This window comes from Protopterus annectens, chromosome 14.part0 (genome assembly GCF_019279795.1).
Source record: "Protopterus annectens isolate FY-2018-M chromosome 14.part0, PAN1.0, whole genome shotgun sequence".
NCBI lineage: Eukaryota > Metazoa > Chordata > Ceratodontiformes > Protopteridae > Protopterus > Protopterus annectens.
In genome coordinates, this window is record NC_056748.1 from 826,654,260 (window position 1) to 826,673,814 (window position 19,555).

Genomic DNA, 19,555 nt, shown 5'->3' on the forward strand with positions numbered 1-19,555 from the left:
CTCTAAGAAAGTCTGAGCAACTACTGGTGGCATTTGTTTCAGAATCAGAGGGGAAGGCTATATCAAAGCAGACTATTTCTAAGTGGATAAGCCACTGCATTCGTTTCTGCTACTTGCATCATGGTAAACCTGTACCCAAGGGAATCGGGTCTCATTTCCACCAGAGCTGCCTCTACCTCAGCAGCCTTTCTCAGAGGAGTTCCAACCAAAGACATTCTAGAGGCTGCTACTTGGAGCTCTGTTCATATCTTCACAAAGCATTATCATTTGCCTCTCTTCTCTAAATCCAGGGCAGGCTTTGCCACTGCAGTTATGCAGGGCCTTGTAGCCGCTCCTAATGCTATTTAGTTCCATCCTCCCATCCATAACTTTGGGATTCTACCCAAATGTAATGACTGCAACAGTGAAACATGAAGAACATAGTACAGTTGTGTTCACTTACCATAAATGTAGATGTTCGAATGTATTCACTGTTGCAGTTTGGGTTACCCACCTGCCATCCCCCTTTTCTATAACTTCTCTTTCCTTCACTATATTATAAAGCCTTTGTGGTGTATTTGCCTTTAGATGAAGGTAAAGTTTATGTTGCTAAAAGTGCATTTACATATATTGCTGTTTATTTTGAAATATATATATATATATATATATATATATATATATATATATATATATTTTTTTTTTTTTTTTTTTTTTGCTCCCCATTTGGGGGGCACCTGACATCTCAGGCAAGAAAAACTGAATAAAATGGCATCGGTTGCATGTTTTATACCCCTGACCACCTGATGTCATGGAAGAGGAGACCGCAAATGACGCAGGACCCAAGACTTTGTTATTCAGGCCGACTGAGGGCAACCTGCCAGCAGATTACCCAAATACACTGACTGCAACAGTGAATACACTCGAACATCTACATTTATGGCAAGTGTACACAACTGTACTTTTTGTATTTATAACTACACTTGCTACAAAAGTTCTCAATTTCAGTTGGATTGGATTTTCTCTTGTGTTTTTGCTATTGCAGTGCATTGTCACATGCCTCTCTCTTATATAATTACTGTTGCCGCACATTCTGACTGTCTCATTTTTACCTTTTTGTTTTACTTGCATTTTGTCTCACGCTCATGAATTTCCCCCTTTAGTCATTTTAACTTTGTACTAGTAAGTACATTTTCTCTCTTTAGTAATTTTTAACTTTGTACTGCGGTGGTGGTGCTGCGGTAGCGTTGTCTCACAGTAAGACGTTGTCCTGTTCGATTCTCAGTTAGAGTGTCTTCTATGTGGAGACATGCGGGAATGGGCGTACCTTCGTTGAAGGTTGTACGTCAGAGCTGGCAACTCGGCACGTAAAAATCTACTGCCAATCATTAGCGGACCGGAGTTCCGCTATGGTGACCCCTAACCGGGAAAAGCCGAAAGACACAAGTCATTTTTAACTTTGTATTAGTAATTTCATGTATTCTGCACATACCCACAATTTTTGATAAAGTTCATTCAGTTTCTCTCAACAACTGCTTCCTTGTGTCATCTCTTTTATTCCACAGACTGTTGACTATTATTAACGAGTCCTATTTTATTAATGAGTCATGTAACTAATCAGATTATTTGGCTTTTATTCTTCAGTAGTGTAACACAGCTTTTGTTATACAGTTAGAATTGTGTGTTGTTTTAAAGAACAAACTGAATTATTGGCAAACTGTTTTTGTAAACTCTGAATAATCCATGCACTTCTCCGATTGTTGCCATTTTATCATGCTCTTGTTCAAAAAAAAAAAAAAAAAAAAAAAAAAAGAGTACAAATTAAATACCTTTAAGGGCTTTTCCTCAACAGGCTGCAGAAATGTAATACGCTACCTTTTCAGGTATCTGTTTTGCTGTTTGAAAGGTGACGGGCATGAGCTTGGAACAGGGACTTAGTTAAATCTGGCCATTGGGGATGGGAATTGCAGCTGTATCAAATTTTACCTTCCAAAGGAAACTTTTGTTTGAGGGTCTACTGTTATGCATACCTTACACAACTTTGAATTAGTTACATAGCTAATGTAGTTGTGTTAGTTAAGATGATAATAGTTAACTAACGTACTGTAGAGTGTAGTTTTCAACTAACACTGCATGGAATTGTATTCTTTCATTATTGTTAGTGGCTTTTGCAATCACATTTGCTTTACAGTTTGGTAAATAATGGATGAAAAATGTGTCTACATTTTCTGCATTTTCTGTGATATTCTTTTCGACAAGTTTGGGTATTTGCTTGAAACTTGACTTAAATGAGCAAACACAATTCAGGTGATCATTGTGAAGAAGTCAGCCTAGTCAACTAGCACTTGTGATCCAGGATAGTTTGCATTACTTTGTTCCCTGTAGTCTCCTTGAAGTAACATTTGAAGGATGTGACTAACACCTGCTGTTTTAACCTTGATAAGTGTGTATGAAGTCAAAGCATTAGGCTTATTTTCTTGCTTTTACTTTTTTTCCTATAGGTTGCAGTCTGCTGTATTTGTTTCTTTGTTATTCTGCCATTGAATCTGGTGGGCACAATTCTGGGAAGAAATTTGGCAGGGCAGCCAAATTTCCCTTGTCGTGTTAATGCAGTACCACGGCCAATCCCCGAAAAGAAATGGTAAGTACAGGACTGCATATTATTTGCACGTTGTGTGCTGTTAATTTTTTTCTGTCTTCCCTGGTCTTTATAACATGCTTATGTAGAAGTATATTGCTTTGATAGCTAAGTGCAGCACACATCACTTTGAAGTTTACATAATGTAGCCTGTATTGGGCTTTACTAAATGAAATTGCTAAATGCTTAACCTTACTCTAAATTAGATAATGTGGGTTCATGCATATCTTATCATGATTTTTTTTTTCTGTTTTCTCTGCTTGGTGGTATCCAGTACACAGTTTGCATCTTTATGGCCCCACATCTTAGGGCAGTATTTCATAACCTGCAGCAGTGTTTATTACAGATTGTCATCTTTTTAAGCAGCCATACCAGTTTACTACTGTATACTCCTTTCGTCTTCCTGTACCCATGTCAAGCATCCCTTCTCCTTTTTATCGCAAGTCCTGTAACTATTTTAAAAATTCTTTCTGTCTTTATCACTATACTGCCCATGCCTTTTCAGACAGTATGACCCTTCTACCACATTTGCATTCTACCCTATTCCCTTCTTAAGAAGTCCACCCTGCAAAGTGTATGAAAAAAATCTAGTGTGTCATTGCATTTTAACATCTGGTAAAATTAACAGAATGAATGATTTTTAGTGATGCACTACCATAGCCTCTTGTTTTTCCAACATCAGCAGTCAGGTTACATGTTATATGCTTTTAGTCTACGGCACTAACTTGGAAGGTAAGAATATAGCAGATGGTCATGGTTTTGAACTTGCACATGTCTGATTTTTAATAATCGATCAGTGAAATATAGTACATGGCAATCAAATTCCTCTAAACATTAGTATGTATGCACACTCACACATATCACACTCACTGCACTTACTTAGGGAGATTTTAGTAATCCCAGTTATCCATTTTGATGGCTTTTTTTGATGAACCTGTGTGAGAGTTATAAGTGTGGAGTCCACCTACTTGATATTATAGCCTTTATAACATTCACAGTGTATTATGATGGATTTTGTGTGTGCGCTGCAGTAATGAACATTAGTACACCACCACCTGTTAAATAAAATGATTCTTCAGAATGCATATTTTCAGCAGCACAGTTTCTTTACAGTCTTTCTCCCACCATTTTACAGACTCTTTTGCCACTGTTAAGATGAATGGCTTTTGCTTATGCATCTTCATGTATCACATAGGAGATAGAAAAGGATGTCTAATATGCAATATTCATATCAGACCGTCATACTTATTAAAGAAATCTTTGTCGCTGCAAACATTAAAAAAAAATGTAAAGGGAAAAACGATGTTTCTTCCTAACTAGATTACTAGTGTTTTGTTGCCACTCCCAGCATCATATTTAAAACAAACAGGTGTCTTAGCAGATTTTCTTTATTGACATTTGATTACCAGGACAGTCTGACTGGGTAAAAGCCCATTTTCAGTTTTAGACCTGGGGAGAACAGCTCCAAATTATTACAAAACATTTTAAGAACAATAATTTTACAGTACTAAAAAATATTTTCAGTTTAAATAATTATAACAAATTAGTAATAAAGTAAAAGCACCGATTAAGAATCGGTACAAGTTATATGACAATCATTTAATATTTATAGAAATTTTAGACAGTATGTAAAGAAATTAAAGGTAAGGTAGTCTAATACAAACAAGAATTGGAATATGAAGTGGGGGAAAAACAGGCTTATGGTATAATTAGAGAGAAAGTCAGGAAGAAAATTTGGTAGAAGTAAGGGGGTATAAGGAATGAAAAGGTATTTGTTCGCATTTAGGGATATAGTTTATCTTGGTTTTGACCAATACAAAGCCAAAGTTTAGCTAAGACGTTTTTCAGAATGGTTTTGAAAGATGGGAGGGAGGGTGTTGACCTGATGGATGCAGGTAAGGAGTTCCAGGCCTTGGCAACCTTGAGCGAGTACAGATAATGCCAACAGATTTGATAGGTTTGTAGACGGACAGGAGTTTTTGGATGTTCTTCGTGTTTCATTGTTGCAGTCATTACATTTGGGTAATCTGCTTGCAGGTTGCCCTCAGTCGGCCTGATTAACAAAGTCTTGGGTCCTGCGTCAGTTGCTGTCCCTTCTTCCATGACGTCAGGTTGTCAGGGGTATAAAACATGCAGCCAACGCCATTATATCAGTCTTTCTTGCTGTGCGGTGCCCAAAGCAGAAGTAGTTCGCAAGTGCTGGTCAGCCGAATCCTGAAGTTTTCATTTTCGAGTTTCAGAACCGAAGTCTTCAACTTAAAGCTAAGTACCCTGTTGGGGGAAACTTTTTCTTGCTCCTTACCGATGTCAGTAAAAGTTAATAATTGCATTAATTGTGGAAAGCAAATACCTCATAAAGATTTTCATTCGTACTGTATTCCTTGCCTAGGCCCTGACCACGACGTACCTTGCTGTCGGTTTTGTGCTTTATTTAATCAGCACACTATCTGTCGTCGGTATATTTTTGCCTCTAAATATTTCGGTTCTCTGTTTAATTATCCAGAAATGTCGTTGGTTAGCCGTCCGACTACCGGGATTCCAAAAAAATGCAAAGATAAGGACAGAGACAGGCCGCCGAGGTCCAAAGCTGACGACGACGCTTCTCCTAAGCCAGTCGCCAGTTCGCCGGTACTCAGTGAGGTGCTTTTGCAGCCCCTGATACCCACTACTTCTGATTTGCATGCCTCTACTGAGACCCATTCGGAGTCCGGTATGCCACGAGATTTCAACTATGAAACCCGCGGATGTCTCTACTTTGGATGGGTCCGGAGCCGCTGTGCAGGCACCGGCTTTTGAGGGTGTATTCAGGCCTACGGACTTGCATACTAAATCGATGCCTCCTTCATTACTAAGGCCTAAATCTTGATCCATGTCTAAAAAACCGACGCTTAGGCCCCTATGCCTAAAAAACAAATGATAAAAATGTCTGAAGATCTAATAACTCTAATCAGGGGTAGTCAACCCCTCCCCCTCTAAGAGGCCTAGGGCTGAGCTTGATTACGAGTCTTCTGATCAGGATTCTGATTCTTCTGATGACCTGGATTTGTCCTTACCTACTTATGAGTATTCTGATGCAGAGGACTCTATTCCCTCTGCTTCCCCTCCTGAGGATTATTCTTTTGGGGAAACCTTACATACTTTAAGGGAGCATTTTCACTGGGAAAGCCAGGAATTTTCTGATTCAAAAAAGAGGCTTAGGGATTTCCTCCTTCTACCTCAGCATAGGCCTTTGGCTATTCCTCCTGTACTAGATATTGTTGATGATTTCTCGGAATCCAGGTTGGCCCCTGATTCCCTGCCTCCTGCTCCTAGTAAACCTGACAGATACTGCAGGGTTCCTGAGTCCCACAAGTTCCTTTTCAAAAATCCTATTGCAGATCCAGAGACCATTTCTCAGGGGCCCAAGGGCATTAAGGCTTCTACTGCTAAAAATCCTACCCCTTCTGATAGAGACTCCAGGGTGATGGATAGATGGGGTAAAAAGGTTTATGATTTTGCAACCTTGGCAATCAGAGCTTTAAACTGCCAATTTCTTATGTTAAAATATCAGCAACATGTCATTGGAGTGCTTAAACAGAAAATAATTTTGATTCCTGACTGTGTGGAAAATAAAGATTTACAGGACTTAATGCATTCTGCTGAACAAGTTGGAAAACATACTTTGCAATGTGGTTTTGATTCTTTAGAGGCCTCTTGCAGGGCTGCTGTTACTGGGTCTGTGCTTAGAAGGCATGCTTGGCTTAAGGAGCAGTCTTTGCCTGATCATGTTAAAGCTAAATTGTTGGATATTTCTTTAAATCAGGACTGCCAGTTTGGCAACAAGGCTGAAGAAGTACTTAAAAAGATGGAAGATAAAGCTAAATCTATGCAAACTGTTAAAGATTTCTTACAAGTGCAACCTCCCAGATTTAGTAGGCACTGGTCTACTAAGAATTGGTCCTTTCCAGCCTCTTCCAGGTCTTCTCGAGCCAAACCCAGGCACAGCAAAAACCCCAGGTTTCAGTCCCAGGGGACTCTCAGAACTTATCAGTGGGGAGCCTCCACTTCCAAATCTGGGAGTAACAAGACACCCCCTATGGTAAACAAGTCTCAATGACTTCCTTTTAAAATTTCCAAGCACTTCTCTTCTGACCGCCCCTTTGGGGGGAAAGATTGCTCTTCATGCAAAGAACTGGGAACTCATAACCCAGGACAAATGGGTTTTAAATATAGTGTCCCAGGGATACAGATTTCATTTCCACACGTTGCCAACACCAAGTGGGTGGCCAGACCTGCCCCCAAATCAGTGGGCAGAGGCTCAAAAACAAGTACTTTCTCTCTTAAGCATGGGGGCTATTCAGCTGGTACCAGAAGAGGAAAAGGGACAAGGTTTCTACTCCAGACTTTTCCTGGTACCCAGAAAAGACAAGTCATGACATCGAATCCTGGACCTGTCTACTCTAAACACCTTTCTGGAGATTCCAAAATTCACGATGCTGACTCTTCACCAATTACTTCCTATGCTAGGCAAAGATGTCTGGTTGGCAACACTAGATTTAAAGGAAGCCTACCTGCACATCCCAATCAGGAGAATCTTGCAGAAGATACCTATGCTTCAAAGCAGGCTACACGCATTATCAGTTCTCTGCACTGCCCTTTGGCTTGGCTACTGCGCCCAGGGTGTTCACAAAGTGCCTGGCTCCAGGTATTGCATTTTGCAGGCAAAGAAGTATTCAAATATACCCATACCTGGACGATTGTCTAATTCAGGCAGAAAGCCAGGGCATACTTTTGAATCATCTGGCATTTGTAAAAAGGGTTCTGACTTGTCTGGGGTACATCATAAATGAAAAGAAATCACAACTGGTACCCTGTCAACAAATTAAATTCCTGGGAGCATGCTTGAGTACAACTTCCCAGATGGCTTACCTCACGCCAGAAAAGCAAATTCAATTTGATAACCTATTTCAAACAAGTGGCCACAAAAACCCTGCTATCTGCAAGACAAATACTGCAAACCTTGGGGTTCATGGCCTCCTGCATTCTTCTAATTCCATATGCAAGACTGCATATGAGGAAACTACAGTGGTATCTAAAAAGCCTATGGAGTCAACAGTCTCACAACCTAGAAACAATGATTCCTATCATACCTTGCCTACACCTAGAGTTCCTCTGTTGGGCAGAGGCCTGCCACTAAAACAAGGGACTACCATTCACACTATCACACTACCCCCTGCCGTCCAACCCTAACAATAGATGCATCAGACTATGTATGGGGGGCTCACCTGGCAGGGAAGTGCATTCAGGGCAAGTGGAACCCAAGTCAAATGCACCTACATATCAATCAAAAAGAAATGTTAGCTGTACAGAATGCTCTGACAGCCTTCAAGGACTACATTCTTCCAGGACAACTAATGGTAAAGACGGACAACACCACGGTTGTGTGTTACATAAGCAGGGGGGGGGGTACACATTCCTACCCTCTCTGCAGACTAGCCATGGCATTGTGGAACACAGCCTTGAGCTACCAAGTGCACCTACAAGCTCACTTCCTGCCAAGAAAATTAAATATTCTGTCAAGACGGACTAAGCAGAAACCTCATGGACCCACACGAGTGAATACTGGAACCAAGGATTTTCAACATGTTGACAAGTGAACGGGGGAGCCCAGACATAGACCTATTTGCCTTGGACAAGTTTTGCACAAGGACTCCCCACAAACAAGCCTGGAAAGTGGATGCTGTGTCCTTCAGCTGGAAAAATCTATCAGTCTACGCCCCCCCCCCCCTGCTGCCTCTGCTCTCCAAAGTTCTACTAAAAGTCAAACAGGACAAACTAAGGATGATTTTGATTGCTCCAGACTGGCCGCGCCAACACTGGTACCCCCTCCTGCACAGGGTGTCTCAGTTATTTCCCTGGCACCTGCCTCAGACCCCCTTCCCTGCTGTCTCAGCAGGAGAACCAGATTCTGCACTCTCAGCTTCCAACATTTAATCTTGCAGCCTGGCTAATTAATTAAACTTACCCTCGTCATCCCTCAGCAAATCTGTGATGGATGTCATCTTAGAGGCAAGGAGGCCTGGTACTAGAAAATCTTATGCTGAAAAATGGAAAAGATTCTGTGCTTGGAACCAATCTCAAGGGATTAGCACAGCAGCGCCCAATTTACCTCAGATTTTGCAATACTTAACTGAGATGCTTCACAAGGGTCTGTCTTTTTCCTCCATTAAAATCCACGCCTCAGCCATTTCAGCTCATTATAACACAGAACCTCCCCTCTTCTCTCATCCTCTGCTCAAGCAGTACTTCAGAGTTGCTAAAAATTTGAGACTACCCAGGAGAGCTCCAACCCCTGCCTGGGACCTTAACTTTGTATTGGAGAAACTCACTGTACCTCCTTTTGAGTCAGCTGCTACTGCAGACTTAAAATTTCATTCTTGGAAAACAGCTTTCCTTTTAGCAATCACTTCAGCTAGAAGTATATCTGAATTACAGGCCCTTATGGCAGTGGAGCCTTTCATCATCTTTCATTCGGACAGGGTGTCACTCAGGACCAATCCATCCTTCATGCCCAAGGTGGTATCCAGTGTGGCTCTTAATCAGTCCATTCATTTGCCAACCTTCTTTCCCAATCCACAGAACAAAGGGGAACGGATTCTGCATTCCTTGGATGTGCACAGACAACTTAGATTCTACTTGGACAGGACTAAAACTCATCTGAACAACTGCTGGTAGCATTTGCTGCAGGGGCAGAGGGGAAGGCCATTTCAAAACAAACCATGGACGTCCAAGAGGCAGAGAACAACCTCAAGCCCAATACAAACCTCGACAATGGGGCACTGCAACACAGAAGGGAGGAGAAGACAGGTCCCAAACTACCAGAAGGCAAACTCAATGACTTGCACCTCATCTGGCCAAGCAACACTCTGTTGGCAGCCCCCTTGGGAGGAAAACTCGCACTTTTTTCAGACAACTGGCACATTGTCACAAAGGACAAATGGGTCCTAGACGTAACTTCACGAGGATACAGATTCCATTTTCACACCTTGCCAATGAAAAGAGGAATGCCAAACTTGCCACAAAATCAAAGGGCAGAGGCTCAAAAACAAATTACAGCTCTCATGGCCATGAGAGCCATTCAGCGGGTACCGAATCAAGAGCAAGGACAAGGATTTTACTCAAGGCTCTTTCTAGTACCCAGAAAGGACAATGCTTGGAGACCAATTCTGGATCTTTCAATTTTAAACACTTACCTACAAGTCCCAAAATTCAAGATGCTAACACTACAGCAGCTTCTTCCCATGTTGGGCAAGAAAGCATGGCTAGTAACGTTGGACCTCAAGGAGGCATACCTGCATGTCCCTATGAGACAAAGTTGCAGAAGTTACCTGCGTTTCATTGCAGATTCAACCCATTACCAATTCTCTGCACTGCCCTTTGGCTTATCTACTGCACCCAGGGTCTTCACAAAATGCCTGGCACCAGTAATTGCATACTGCAGACAAAGAGGAATTCAAATATACCCATACCTGGACGACTGCCTCATCCAAGAAGAAAGAAAATACATTCTCTTACATCATCTGGCTTTTGTGAAGCATCTACTAAATTGTCTGGGGTACACAGTAAACGAAAAGAAGTCAAAACTAGTACCCTCACAAAAAAATGACATTCCTGGGTGCCAGCTTGGACACAATGGCCCAGAAGGCTCATCTTGCACCAGACAAGCAACTACAACTGACTCAATATTTCGAGACAATGGCAACAGACCCAATTAACTGCAAGAAAAATTCTGCAGGCTTTTGGCTTCATGGCATCTTGCGTTCTGATAATACCATTTGCAAAATTGCATATGAGGAAATTACAGTGGTACCTAAAAAGTGTATGGTCTCAACACAGCCACAGCTTGGACACAGTGATATCTCTCATTCCCTGCCTTCAACAGGAATTTCTATGGTGGGCACTGGCATGTCACCTCAACAAGGGTCAGCCTTTCACCTTGCCCCCAACCAGGCAAACTATCACAACACACGCTTCAGACTATGCCTGGGGAGCACACATGGCTGGGCAATGCATTCAAGGCCTATGGACTGCAGAACAAAGAAAACTGCACATAAATCACAAAGAGATGCTAGCTGTACAGAAAGCTCTGACAGCCTTCAAGGATCTTCTACATCCAGGACAACTTGCAATAAAGATGGACAACACCACAGTAATGTGGTACATAAACAAGGGGGCACACATTCCTACCCTCTTTGCAGGCAAGCAATAATCTTATGGAACACAGCTCTGGCTTACCAAGTCCAGTTACAAGCTCAATTCCTGCCAGGACAGAAAAACACATTGGCAGACGACCTAAGCAGAAACATCAAAGATCCCCACGAGTGGAAGCTAGACCCACAAATATTTACAATGATTACTCAAAAATGGGGCCTACCAAATATAGACCTGTTTGCCAGTCCTCAAAACTACCAACTGACAAAATTTTGTACAAGGACATTCCACCATCAAGCTTGGAAAGTGGGCGCTCTCTCCTTCAGTTGGAAAAACCTGACAGCATATGCCTTTCCTCCATTACCTCTTCTCACAAAGGTTCTTTTGAAAGTCAAAAAGGAGAAACCTCGACTGATTCTCATAGCCCCAGACTGGCCATGCCAGCACTGGTACCCGCTATTGAAGAATATGGCTCACAGCCCACCATGGATATTGCCTCAAATACCTCATTTGCTCACGCAGCAAAACAAACAGATTCTACACAGCCAGCTAAAAACCTTAAACCTGGCTGCATGGCGAATCTTTTAAACATCTAACCAGCCCCTCTTTCACAAGCAGTTCTGGATGTTATTCTGGAAGCCAGGAGGCCAAGCACCAGGAAGGCTTACTCGGACAAATGGAAAAGGTTTTCTGCCTGGAACCAAGCTAAAGGCCAAGACACAACTCCGCCTCATATGCCTCACATTCTGCAGTATTTAGTAGAGATGTTGCACAAAGGACTTTCCTTCTCCTCAATTAAAATCCATGCTTCAGCTATTTCAACTCACTACGACACTAATCCACCTTTATTTTCACATCCTATACTAAAGCAGTTCCTCAGAGGGGCAAAAAACATTAGACCACCTAGAAGAGCTCCTACACCAACATGGGACCTCAACTTTGTTCTGGAAAAACTAACCTTACCTCCCTTTGAACCAGCTTTCTCTGCAGACCTTCAGTTCCTATCTTGGAAGACTGCCCTGCTCTTGGCAATAACTTCTGCTAGGAGAGTCTCAGAATTACAGGCACTAATGGCAGTGGAACCTTTCCTCATTTTTCATCAAGACAGAGTTTCTCTACAAACTAATCCTTCCTTCATGCCTAAGGTGGTTTCCAGTGTAGCTTTAAATCAAACCATCCATCTACCCACTTTCTTTCCCAATCCACAGAACAAAGGTGAGAGACTCTTGCATTCCTTGGACATTCACAGGCAGCTTCGTTAGTACTTCGACAAAACTAAGGCTTTCAGAAAAACTGACCAGCTCCTTGTATCCTATGCTACAGCTTCTCAAGGGAGGGCTATATCCAAACAAACCATTTCTAAATGGATAGGCCATTGCATACAGTTCTGTTATACCCATCATGGGAAACCAGTTCCTACTACCATAAGATCCCAATCTACCAGGGCAACAGCTACCTCTACAGCCTTTCTCAGAGGGGTTCCTACCAAGGAAATTTTAGAAGCTGCAACTTGGAGTTCAGTACACACCTTCACCAAACACCATCACCTTCCTCTTTATTCTAAGTCCAGGGCAGGCTTCGCCACTGCAGTTCTGCAGGGCCGCATTGCCTCCACTAACCCTCTATGTTACCTCCACCCTGCCTTAGCTTTGGGACTCAACCCAAGTGTGATGACTGCAGCAGGGTAACACGATGAACATAGTACAGTTTTGTACCTACCATAAATGTAGACGTTCGAGTGTTCACCCTGCTGCAGTCCAGGTTACCCTCCCTCCAACCCCTCTGATCTTTTACCTAAGTCTCTGCTATGCCTTACTGATGTATTTGCTTATAGCTGAAGGGATTTTGTGTTTGTACAGTGTTCACACCATTTGGTACTAATTTTGATCACCTTTTTGGGGGCACCTGACATCTGGGGCAAGAAAAACTGAAGAAAATGGCGTCTGTTGCAGTATATGTACCCCTGGCGCACTGACGTCAGGGATGAGGCGACAACAACCTACGTCGGACCAAGACTTTGGAAATCCGGCCGACTGCAGAACCGCCTGACGACAGGATAACCCCAAGTGTGATGACTGCAGCAGGGTGAACACTCAAGCATCTACATTTATGGTAGGTACAAAACTGTACTTTATAAGTCCTAGGCCTCAGTCTGAAGAAGCTCTCCCTCTTGAAGTTGTGGACTCTTCAGATTCCTCTTCAGTGGACTCTCTTTCCTATGCCTTTCTAAAGCATTCCCTTGTTGGGTATGCCTCCTCTGAGGAGTGCTCTGCTGAGACAGACTCCCCTGGAAAGGACATCACCTTTGGTGAAACAATCTCTAAAATGACAGCATTTTTTAAATGGGATTCCCCTGAAATCTCAGAGGTTCAAAAGAGGTGTTATGAACTCTTAGAAATGGACACCCCTTCACTTTCTGCCATCCCTCCAGTCTTACCAGCCTTTTTGGAAGCCTTCATTACAGCTTCTCAAAATCCTGAATCCCAACCACCTGCTCCTAGAAGGCCTGACAGGTTTTACAAGGTCTCAGAAGGGGCCAAATTTCTAATTAAATGCCCTGTTGCAGACCCTGCACTGTTTCAGTCTCTGCAGACAATCCCTCCAGATTACTTCCTTTAACCTCTGTCCTTCCCACTGATAAGGACAGTAAGACCATGGAATGCATTGGCAAAAAAAGTATACACCTCTACCACTTTGGCTTTTAGGGTGCTTAACTACCAGAGACACGTCTAAGTATGCACTGGCCCTTTTGATTCAGGTTTCCAAGCTTTTAGCTGATCTCCCAGACTCAACTTCTAAGGCTCAAACATCTAGCCTCATCTCCTTGTTCTCTCAGAGGACAAGACACTCGATCAGAAGCATCTGTGATGCTGCAGAGGCCTCAGCCAGATCTGCAGCTTCTGCCTCAGTCCTTAGAAGGTATTCTTGGCTGAGACTCCAACCCCTACCTGATAATATCAGGGCTAAGCTCCTAGATGCACCCCTGGGCAATTCTGCCCTTTTTGGGAGTAAAGTGGCAGAGCTTTTAAAGACCCTTCAGCAAAAGGGGAAGGAACTACAAGACTTAAAACATTTGTTTGCATCTCCAGTTTCTAAATTCCATAGGAATTATCCCACGAAGACACAATTCATCAGGAAGCATTCTCCTACCCCTCATTTTAGGAGCAAAAAGTGCTCCAGGAAGCAGCCCCCCCCCCCCCGATTCCATTCCCTGTCCCATTACCTCAGACAAGTGTCTTGTCTGTCATAGAAAATGGTTACTTCATGACTTGAGTCATTCCTCCCTCCTTAAGAGGTTATCATATAGCCACCAAAGGTCCAACTTCCTCTTTTCCAGACAGTCTTAGACACCCTCCTCTCTCAAGGGACTATTCAACCTGTCCCTCTATCAGAAAAGGGAAAGGGCTTTTACTCCAGATTTTTCCTAGTCCCAAGGAAAGGCGGCCCATGGATACCCATCCCAGATCTCTCCCACCTCAGCCTTTTTCTACAAGTACCCACTTTTTGTATGCTTACACTCCAGACTCTCTTCCCCCTGCTAATGCCTCAGGTATTTCTGGCCACTTTGGACATCAAAAGTGCATGTCTTCATATCCCCATAAGGCCCAACTACAGGAAGTATTTACGATCATCTGCGGGTTCTTTGCATTTTCAGTTCTTTGCCTTGCCCTTTGGACTGTCTACTGCTCCGAGGGTATTCAGCAAGTGTCTGGCTTCAGTGGTAGACTATTACAGGATCCAAGGGATTCAGATTTTTCCATATTTTGACAACCTCTTATTCCAGGCAGGTTACTCCACTTCCCCCTTCACATTCATCTCCAAAGAGTCATCTCTGTCCTGCAGTCCTTGGGGTTCAACATCAGTTTCCCCAAGTCCAAACTAAACCCCTCCCAGGACCAAGTTTTCCTGGGGGTGCAGAATAAGGACAGTCGTTATGAGGGCATTTTTAACAACAACAAAAGGTGGAAAGCCTCAGCTTGTACCTGCAGTCAGTCCTCCACTCCACTGCTGTGACAGCGAGACAATATCTCAGACTCCTTGGACATATGGCATCCACTGTACCTGTGTTGCCACTGACAAGACTCCACATGAGGAAACTTCAGTCATACATGAGGTCCACATGGACCCAACACCCCCACCCCTTGAACCACAGTATTCCTTTTTACCGTGCCTAAGGAAGGAGATCTTTGGTGTTTGCATCAAGTCTTTCTCAACCCAGGACTACCATTACAACCCCTCACCGCAGTCTAGGGGATGTACACAGATGCCTCAGACCTGGACTGGGGAGCTGCTGTGGGCAGCTTCAAGGTGCAAAGCACATGGACAGGCCCCTTCAAGTGGAAGCACATCGACATCAGAGTAATGAGAGCCATCATCTTTGCTCTGAGGGCCTTCCAACACATCCTGAAGCAGGGCCTCCTAAAGTTGTTCACAGACAACACTGCAGTACTCTGGTATGTGAACAAGCAGGGAGGGGACAAAATCCTACTTGCTATGCAGACTTGCACTCAAGGCCTGGGAATTGGTGACCCAACATGGAGTCACCCTGTAGGCAGTCTATATTCCCTCAGCTCAGAACACTCAGACAGACACCTTCAGCAGGTCTATTTCACAATCCCACGAATTAATGCTACACAGGGATGTCTTCCTACACATAGTCCACAAGTGGGGTACACCACAAATAGAGCTGTTTGCCTCCCGTCTGGACACCCAGCCCCCTAGTGAGGGCAACGGACACTTTGCCTATCTCATGGAAGGGGGTGTTTCTCTATGCATTTCCCCCCTTCCCACTCCTGCAAAAAGTCCTGCTGAATATTCAGCAGGATAAACCAAAAATTGTGCTGGTGACTTCCTTTTGGCCAAGACAGCTTTGGTTCCTCCTCCTCCTGCATTTAGCCAGGGGCAATCATCACAAATTACCTCACAGAGTGGACCTTCTCACACAAGACAAGGGATCCCTAATCCATCCCCACTTATATTTTGTAAACCTAACCCTGTAGGATTTTTGAACCCTTTCAGACACCTTTACATTGAGGATGTGCGTAAAGTCCTTCAGGAGGCCAGGAAACCCAATACTAGGAGGTCTTATTTGTCCAAATGGAAAAGATTCTCCATTTGGTGTCAAAAAAAGCTAGACCCATTTCAAAGAGAGGTTCCTTTGCCGCTGTCCTACCTGTGTGAATTGCTGCAAGCAGGACTAGCATATCCTTCTATTAAGGACCACTTAGCTGCTATTTCAGCTTGTTTGCCTCTTAACCCTCATCTTGCCTCCCAACTTCCAGTGAAGTTATTCCTTAAGGGAGTACTGCACCTCAGGCCACCCAGGAGCCCAGTCCCACCCCCATAGGACCCAAACTGCTTTTTAGAGAAGCTCACAGTTGCCCCTTTCGAACCGGCTTCAAAAGCCTCTCCAAAATATTGCACTTGGAAGACTGCACTTTTGGTGGCCTTGACATCAGCCAGGAGAGTGTCAGAGCCCCAGGCCGTCATGGCCACCCTACCTTTTCTAATCTTCCACAAGGATAGAGTGACCCTAAGGACCAACCCGTCCTTCATGCCTAAAGTGGTCAATGAGCTGTCCCTGAACCAGTGTATTCACTTCCCCGCCTTTTTTCCACATCCCCAAATTGGCAATGAGAGAGTACTGCATTCCTTTGATGTTCACAGACAACTAAGATTCTGCCTTGACAAGACCAAGTCCCTTAGGAGGTTAGAGCAATTGTTTGCCTCCTTTCACCCCAAGGCTCTGGGGAAGGTGGTGACAAAACAGACCATTTCTGCCTGGATTTCCAGGGCCATCTCCTTTTGTTATACCTACCATGGTAAACATTTACACTCAAAAATTAAAGCCCACTCCACTAGAGCCATGGCCTCTTCTGGAGCCTTCTTCAAAGGGCTGGACACTGATGTTCTTCATCTCACATTGCTGCAGTCCTTACATATGGGTAGTCCGCTGTCCTCGGTCGGCCCGAATACCAAAGTATTAGGCTGACGTCGGTCAAGGCGCTTAAAACTGACATCAGGACGTCGGGGTACAAAAGCGCATGACCGACGTCATATCCTCAGTCTTTTTTGCCGCATGGTCCGATGCAGAAGCAGCGTTGCAAGTGCCGTTCGGCGTTCTGAAATTTTTCGAGTTCGGAGTTTCAGACCGAATCCAAGTTGGCTAAGTACCCGTTGGGAATATTTTGTTTTTTTCTTGCCTCAGTATATTACCGGATGTCAGAAAAAGTGAATAATTGTATTTCTTGTGGGAAACAGATACCGCATATGGATTATCATTCTTTGTGCATTCCTTGTTTGGGGCCTGAGCACGACGTAGTTGGGTGTCGCTTTTGTGCTAGGTTTAATAAGCGCACTATTAAGCGAAGGTTAGATTGTGCTAGGCTGGTCTTGATGGCGGTGCAATTATAATATGCCGTCGGATACTCCGGCCACTTCCAAGAAGCGCAAAGACAAAGCGGTTAAACCCAGGCAAGATGAGTCGTCCGTTCCGGACGCCGGTTCTTTAGAGGCTTCAGTGGAACCGGTGGTTCCGATGGAGGCCTCTCTGGAGTCTCAGGGGGAGTCTTTGATTTTGCAGGATGTGGCCTCTCACGAGGCAGGTCAGGCTGAAGGGGCTTCTCAGGTTTCTGCACTCCCCTCCCTTCCCAGGGTGGTTAGACCCTCTCCTTCTGTTTCCAAGGCTTCTTCCAGAGGCAGGCCAGGTTTAGCTTCTGTTGGTGTCAGTACTAGTTCAGCAGGGTCTGTGCCTAAGAAGCACATGCTTAAAATGGCAGAAGATTTGATTACTCTGATTAGAGGTTCTTTGCCCCCTCCTGATAAGAGGCCTAGGGTGGAGTCAGAGTTGGAAAGTTTTGAACAGGCTTCGGATGTTTCAGAGTCTTCGGCTGAAGACTTGCAGGAATACACTCCTTATTCTGATTCTGATGCAGAAGATTCCACTCCTTCTGCTTCTCCTCCAGAGGATTTTTCTTTTTCAGAGACTCTTCATTCTATGAGGGAACATTTTAAGTGGGAAGGTCAGGACTTCTCTGATTCACGGAAAAGGCTTAGAGAATTTTTGTTTTTACCTCAACATAGGCCCTTAGCTATACCCCTGTTCTGGATGTTGTGCAAGATGTATTTTCAGAGGCTTCACTTAATCCTGATTCTCTGCCTCCTGCGCCTGTTAAACCGGATAGGTATTACAGGGTGCCTGAGGCTCATAAATATCTCTATAAGAGTCCTAGGGCGGACCCAGAAACTGTTAGTCAGGGACCTAAGGGTGTCAAGGCCTCTGTTGTAAAGAATCCGGTTCCTCTAGATAAAGAGGCCAGAGCTTTGGATAGATGGGGAAAGAAGGTCTATACATCTTCTGCTTTAGCTATGAGGGCTTTGAATTGCCAGTTTCATATGTTGAAATATCAAAATTTTCTTCTTTCGCAATTAAAATCTAAGGTGGATGCTCTGGCAGAAGGCATTGACTGTAAAGAATTACAAGATTTGGTGCATGTCTCTGAACAGGTGGGTAAGCATTCTTTACAGTGTGGTTTTGATGCTTTGCAGGCCTCTTCTAGGGTGGCTGCCACTGGTTCAGTTCTTCGCAGGCACGCCTGGCTTAAGGATCAGAATTTATCTGACCATGTTAAGACAAGGATTTTGGATGCTCCTTTGCAGTCTGAAGTGTTGTTTGGTCCACCTGTGGAGTCAGTCTTGAAGAAATTGGAGGACAAGGCTAAGTCTATGCAGACTGTTAAAGATTTTTTGCAAGTTCAGCCTCCAAAGTTTAGTAGAAATTGGCCTGCTAAGGGGTGGACGTATCCTTCTTCTGACTCTCAGTCTAGGGGTAGATCTAGACGTGGTAGGGGCAGAGCTCAGAGTTCCTTCAGACCTAGAACATGGAGTTCACCTGCACAGTCTTCGAGTGAGGGCAGGGGCCAGTCCTTTCGTAAACAGGCCCAATGACCTACTTTTTCAGCTGCCAGATCCTTGTTACAAGTTTTATTTCCATACTTTACCTCCTTTCAAAGGCATGCCAGACGTTCCTCCTCAGCAAAGACTAGAGGCTCACAAACAGATTTCTCTACTACTTCAAATAGGAGCTATACAACCGGTCCCTCTGCCAGAAGTGGGCCTAGGATTTTATTCTCGCCTGTTTCTAGTACCAAAGAAATGGAACACGTGGAGACCAATTTTGGATTTATGTATCCTCAACACATATCTGGACATTCCCAAGTTCAAAATGTTGACGTTACAACAGCTTTTACCTCTGCTGGGCAAAGATCACTGGATGGTGACTCTGGATCTCAAGGAGGCTTACCTTCATGTTCCTATCCGGCCCTGTTGCAGGAAGTATCTGCGTTTTCGGGCTGGGACTTTTCATTATCAGTTCTCTGCATTGCCCTTTGGCTTATCTACTGCGCCCAGAGTGTTCACAAAGGTTCTGGCTCCAGTGGTAGCTTTCTTCAGGCTAAGAGGAATACAAATCTATCCTTATCTGGACGATTGTCTGATTCTGGCTCAAGGAAAGGACGAACTTCTTCATCATCTACAGTATGTGATGGCAGTGTTAAGATGCCTAGGGTATTCTGTGAACGAAATAAAGTCCAGTCTAGTACCCTCTCAGGACATGTGCTTTCTGGGTGTGAGACTGAATACAGCATCCCAGATGGCCTTTTTGACCCCGGACAAACAAAAGAATCTTTCTCTTTACTTCCACCAATTGTCTCGTCAGTCCAGGCTGACTGCAAGGACAGTCCTTCAAGCCTT

The 19,555-nt window shown here is 43.9% G+C and overlaps 1 protein-coding gene across 1 annotated transcript in view; it reads left to right on the forward strand.

Moving 5' to 3' along the window:
• Positions 1-19,555, forward strand: part of TM9SF3 (transmembrane 9 superfamily member 3) — a 1,446,273-nt gene that overhangs the window by 781,990 nt on the left and 644,728 nt on the right. The window contains exon 10 of the mRNA XM_044056575.1: positions 2,478-2,617. Within this exon, the coding sequence (XP_043912510.1) occupies positions 2,478-2,617 (140 nt within the window). The remainder of the gene's footprint in view (positions 1-2,477; positions 2,618-19,555) is intronic.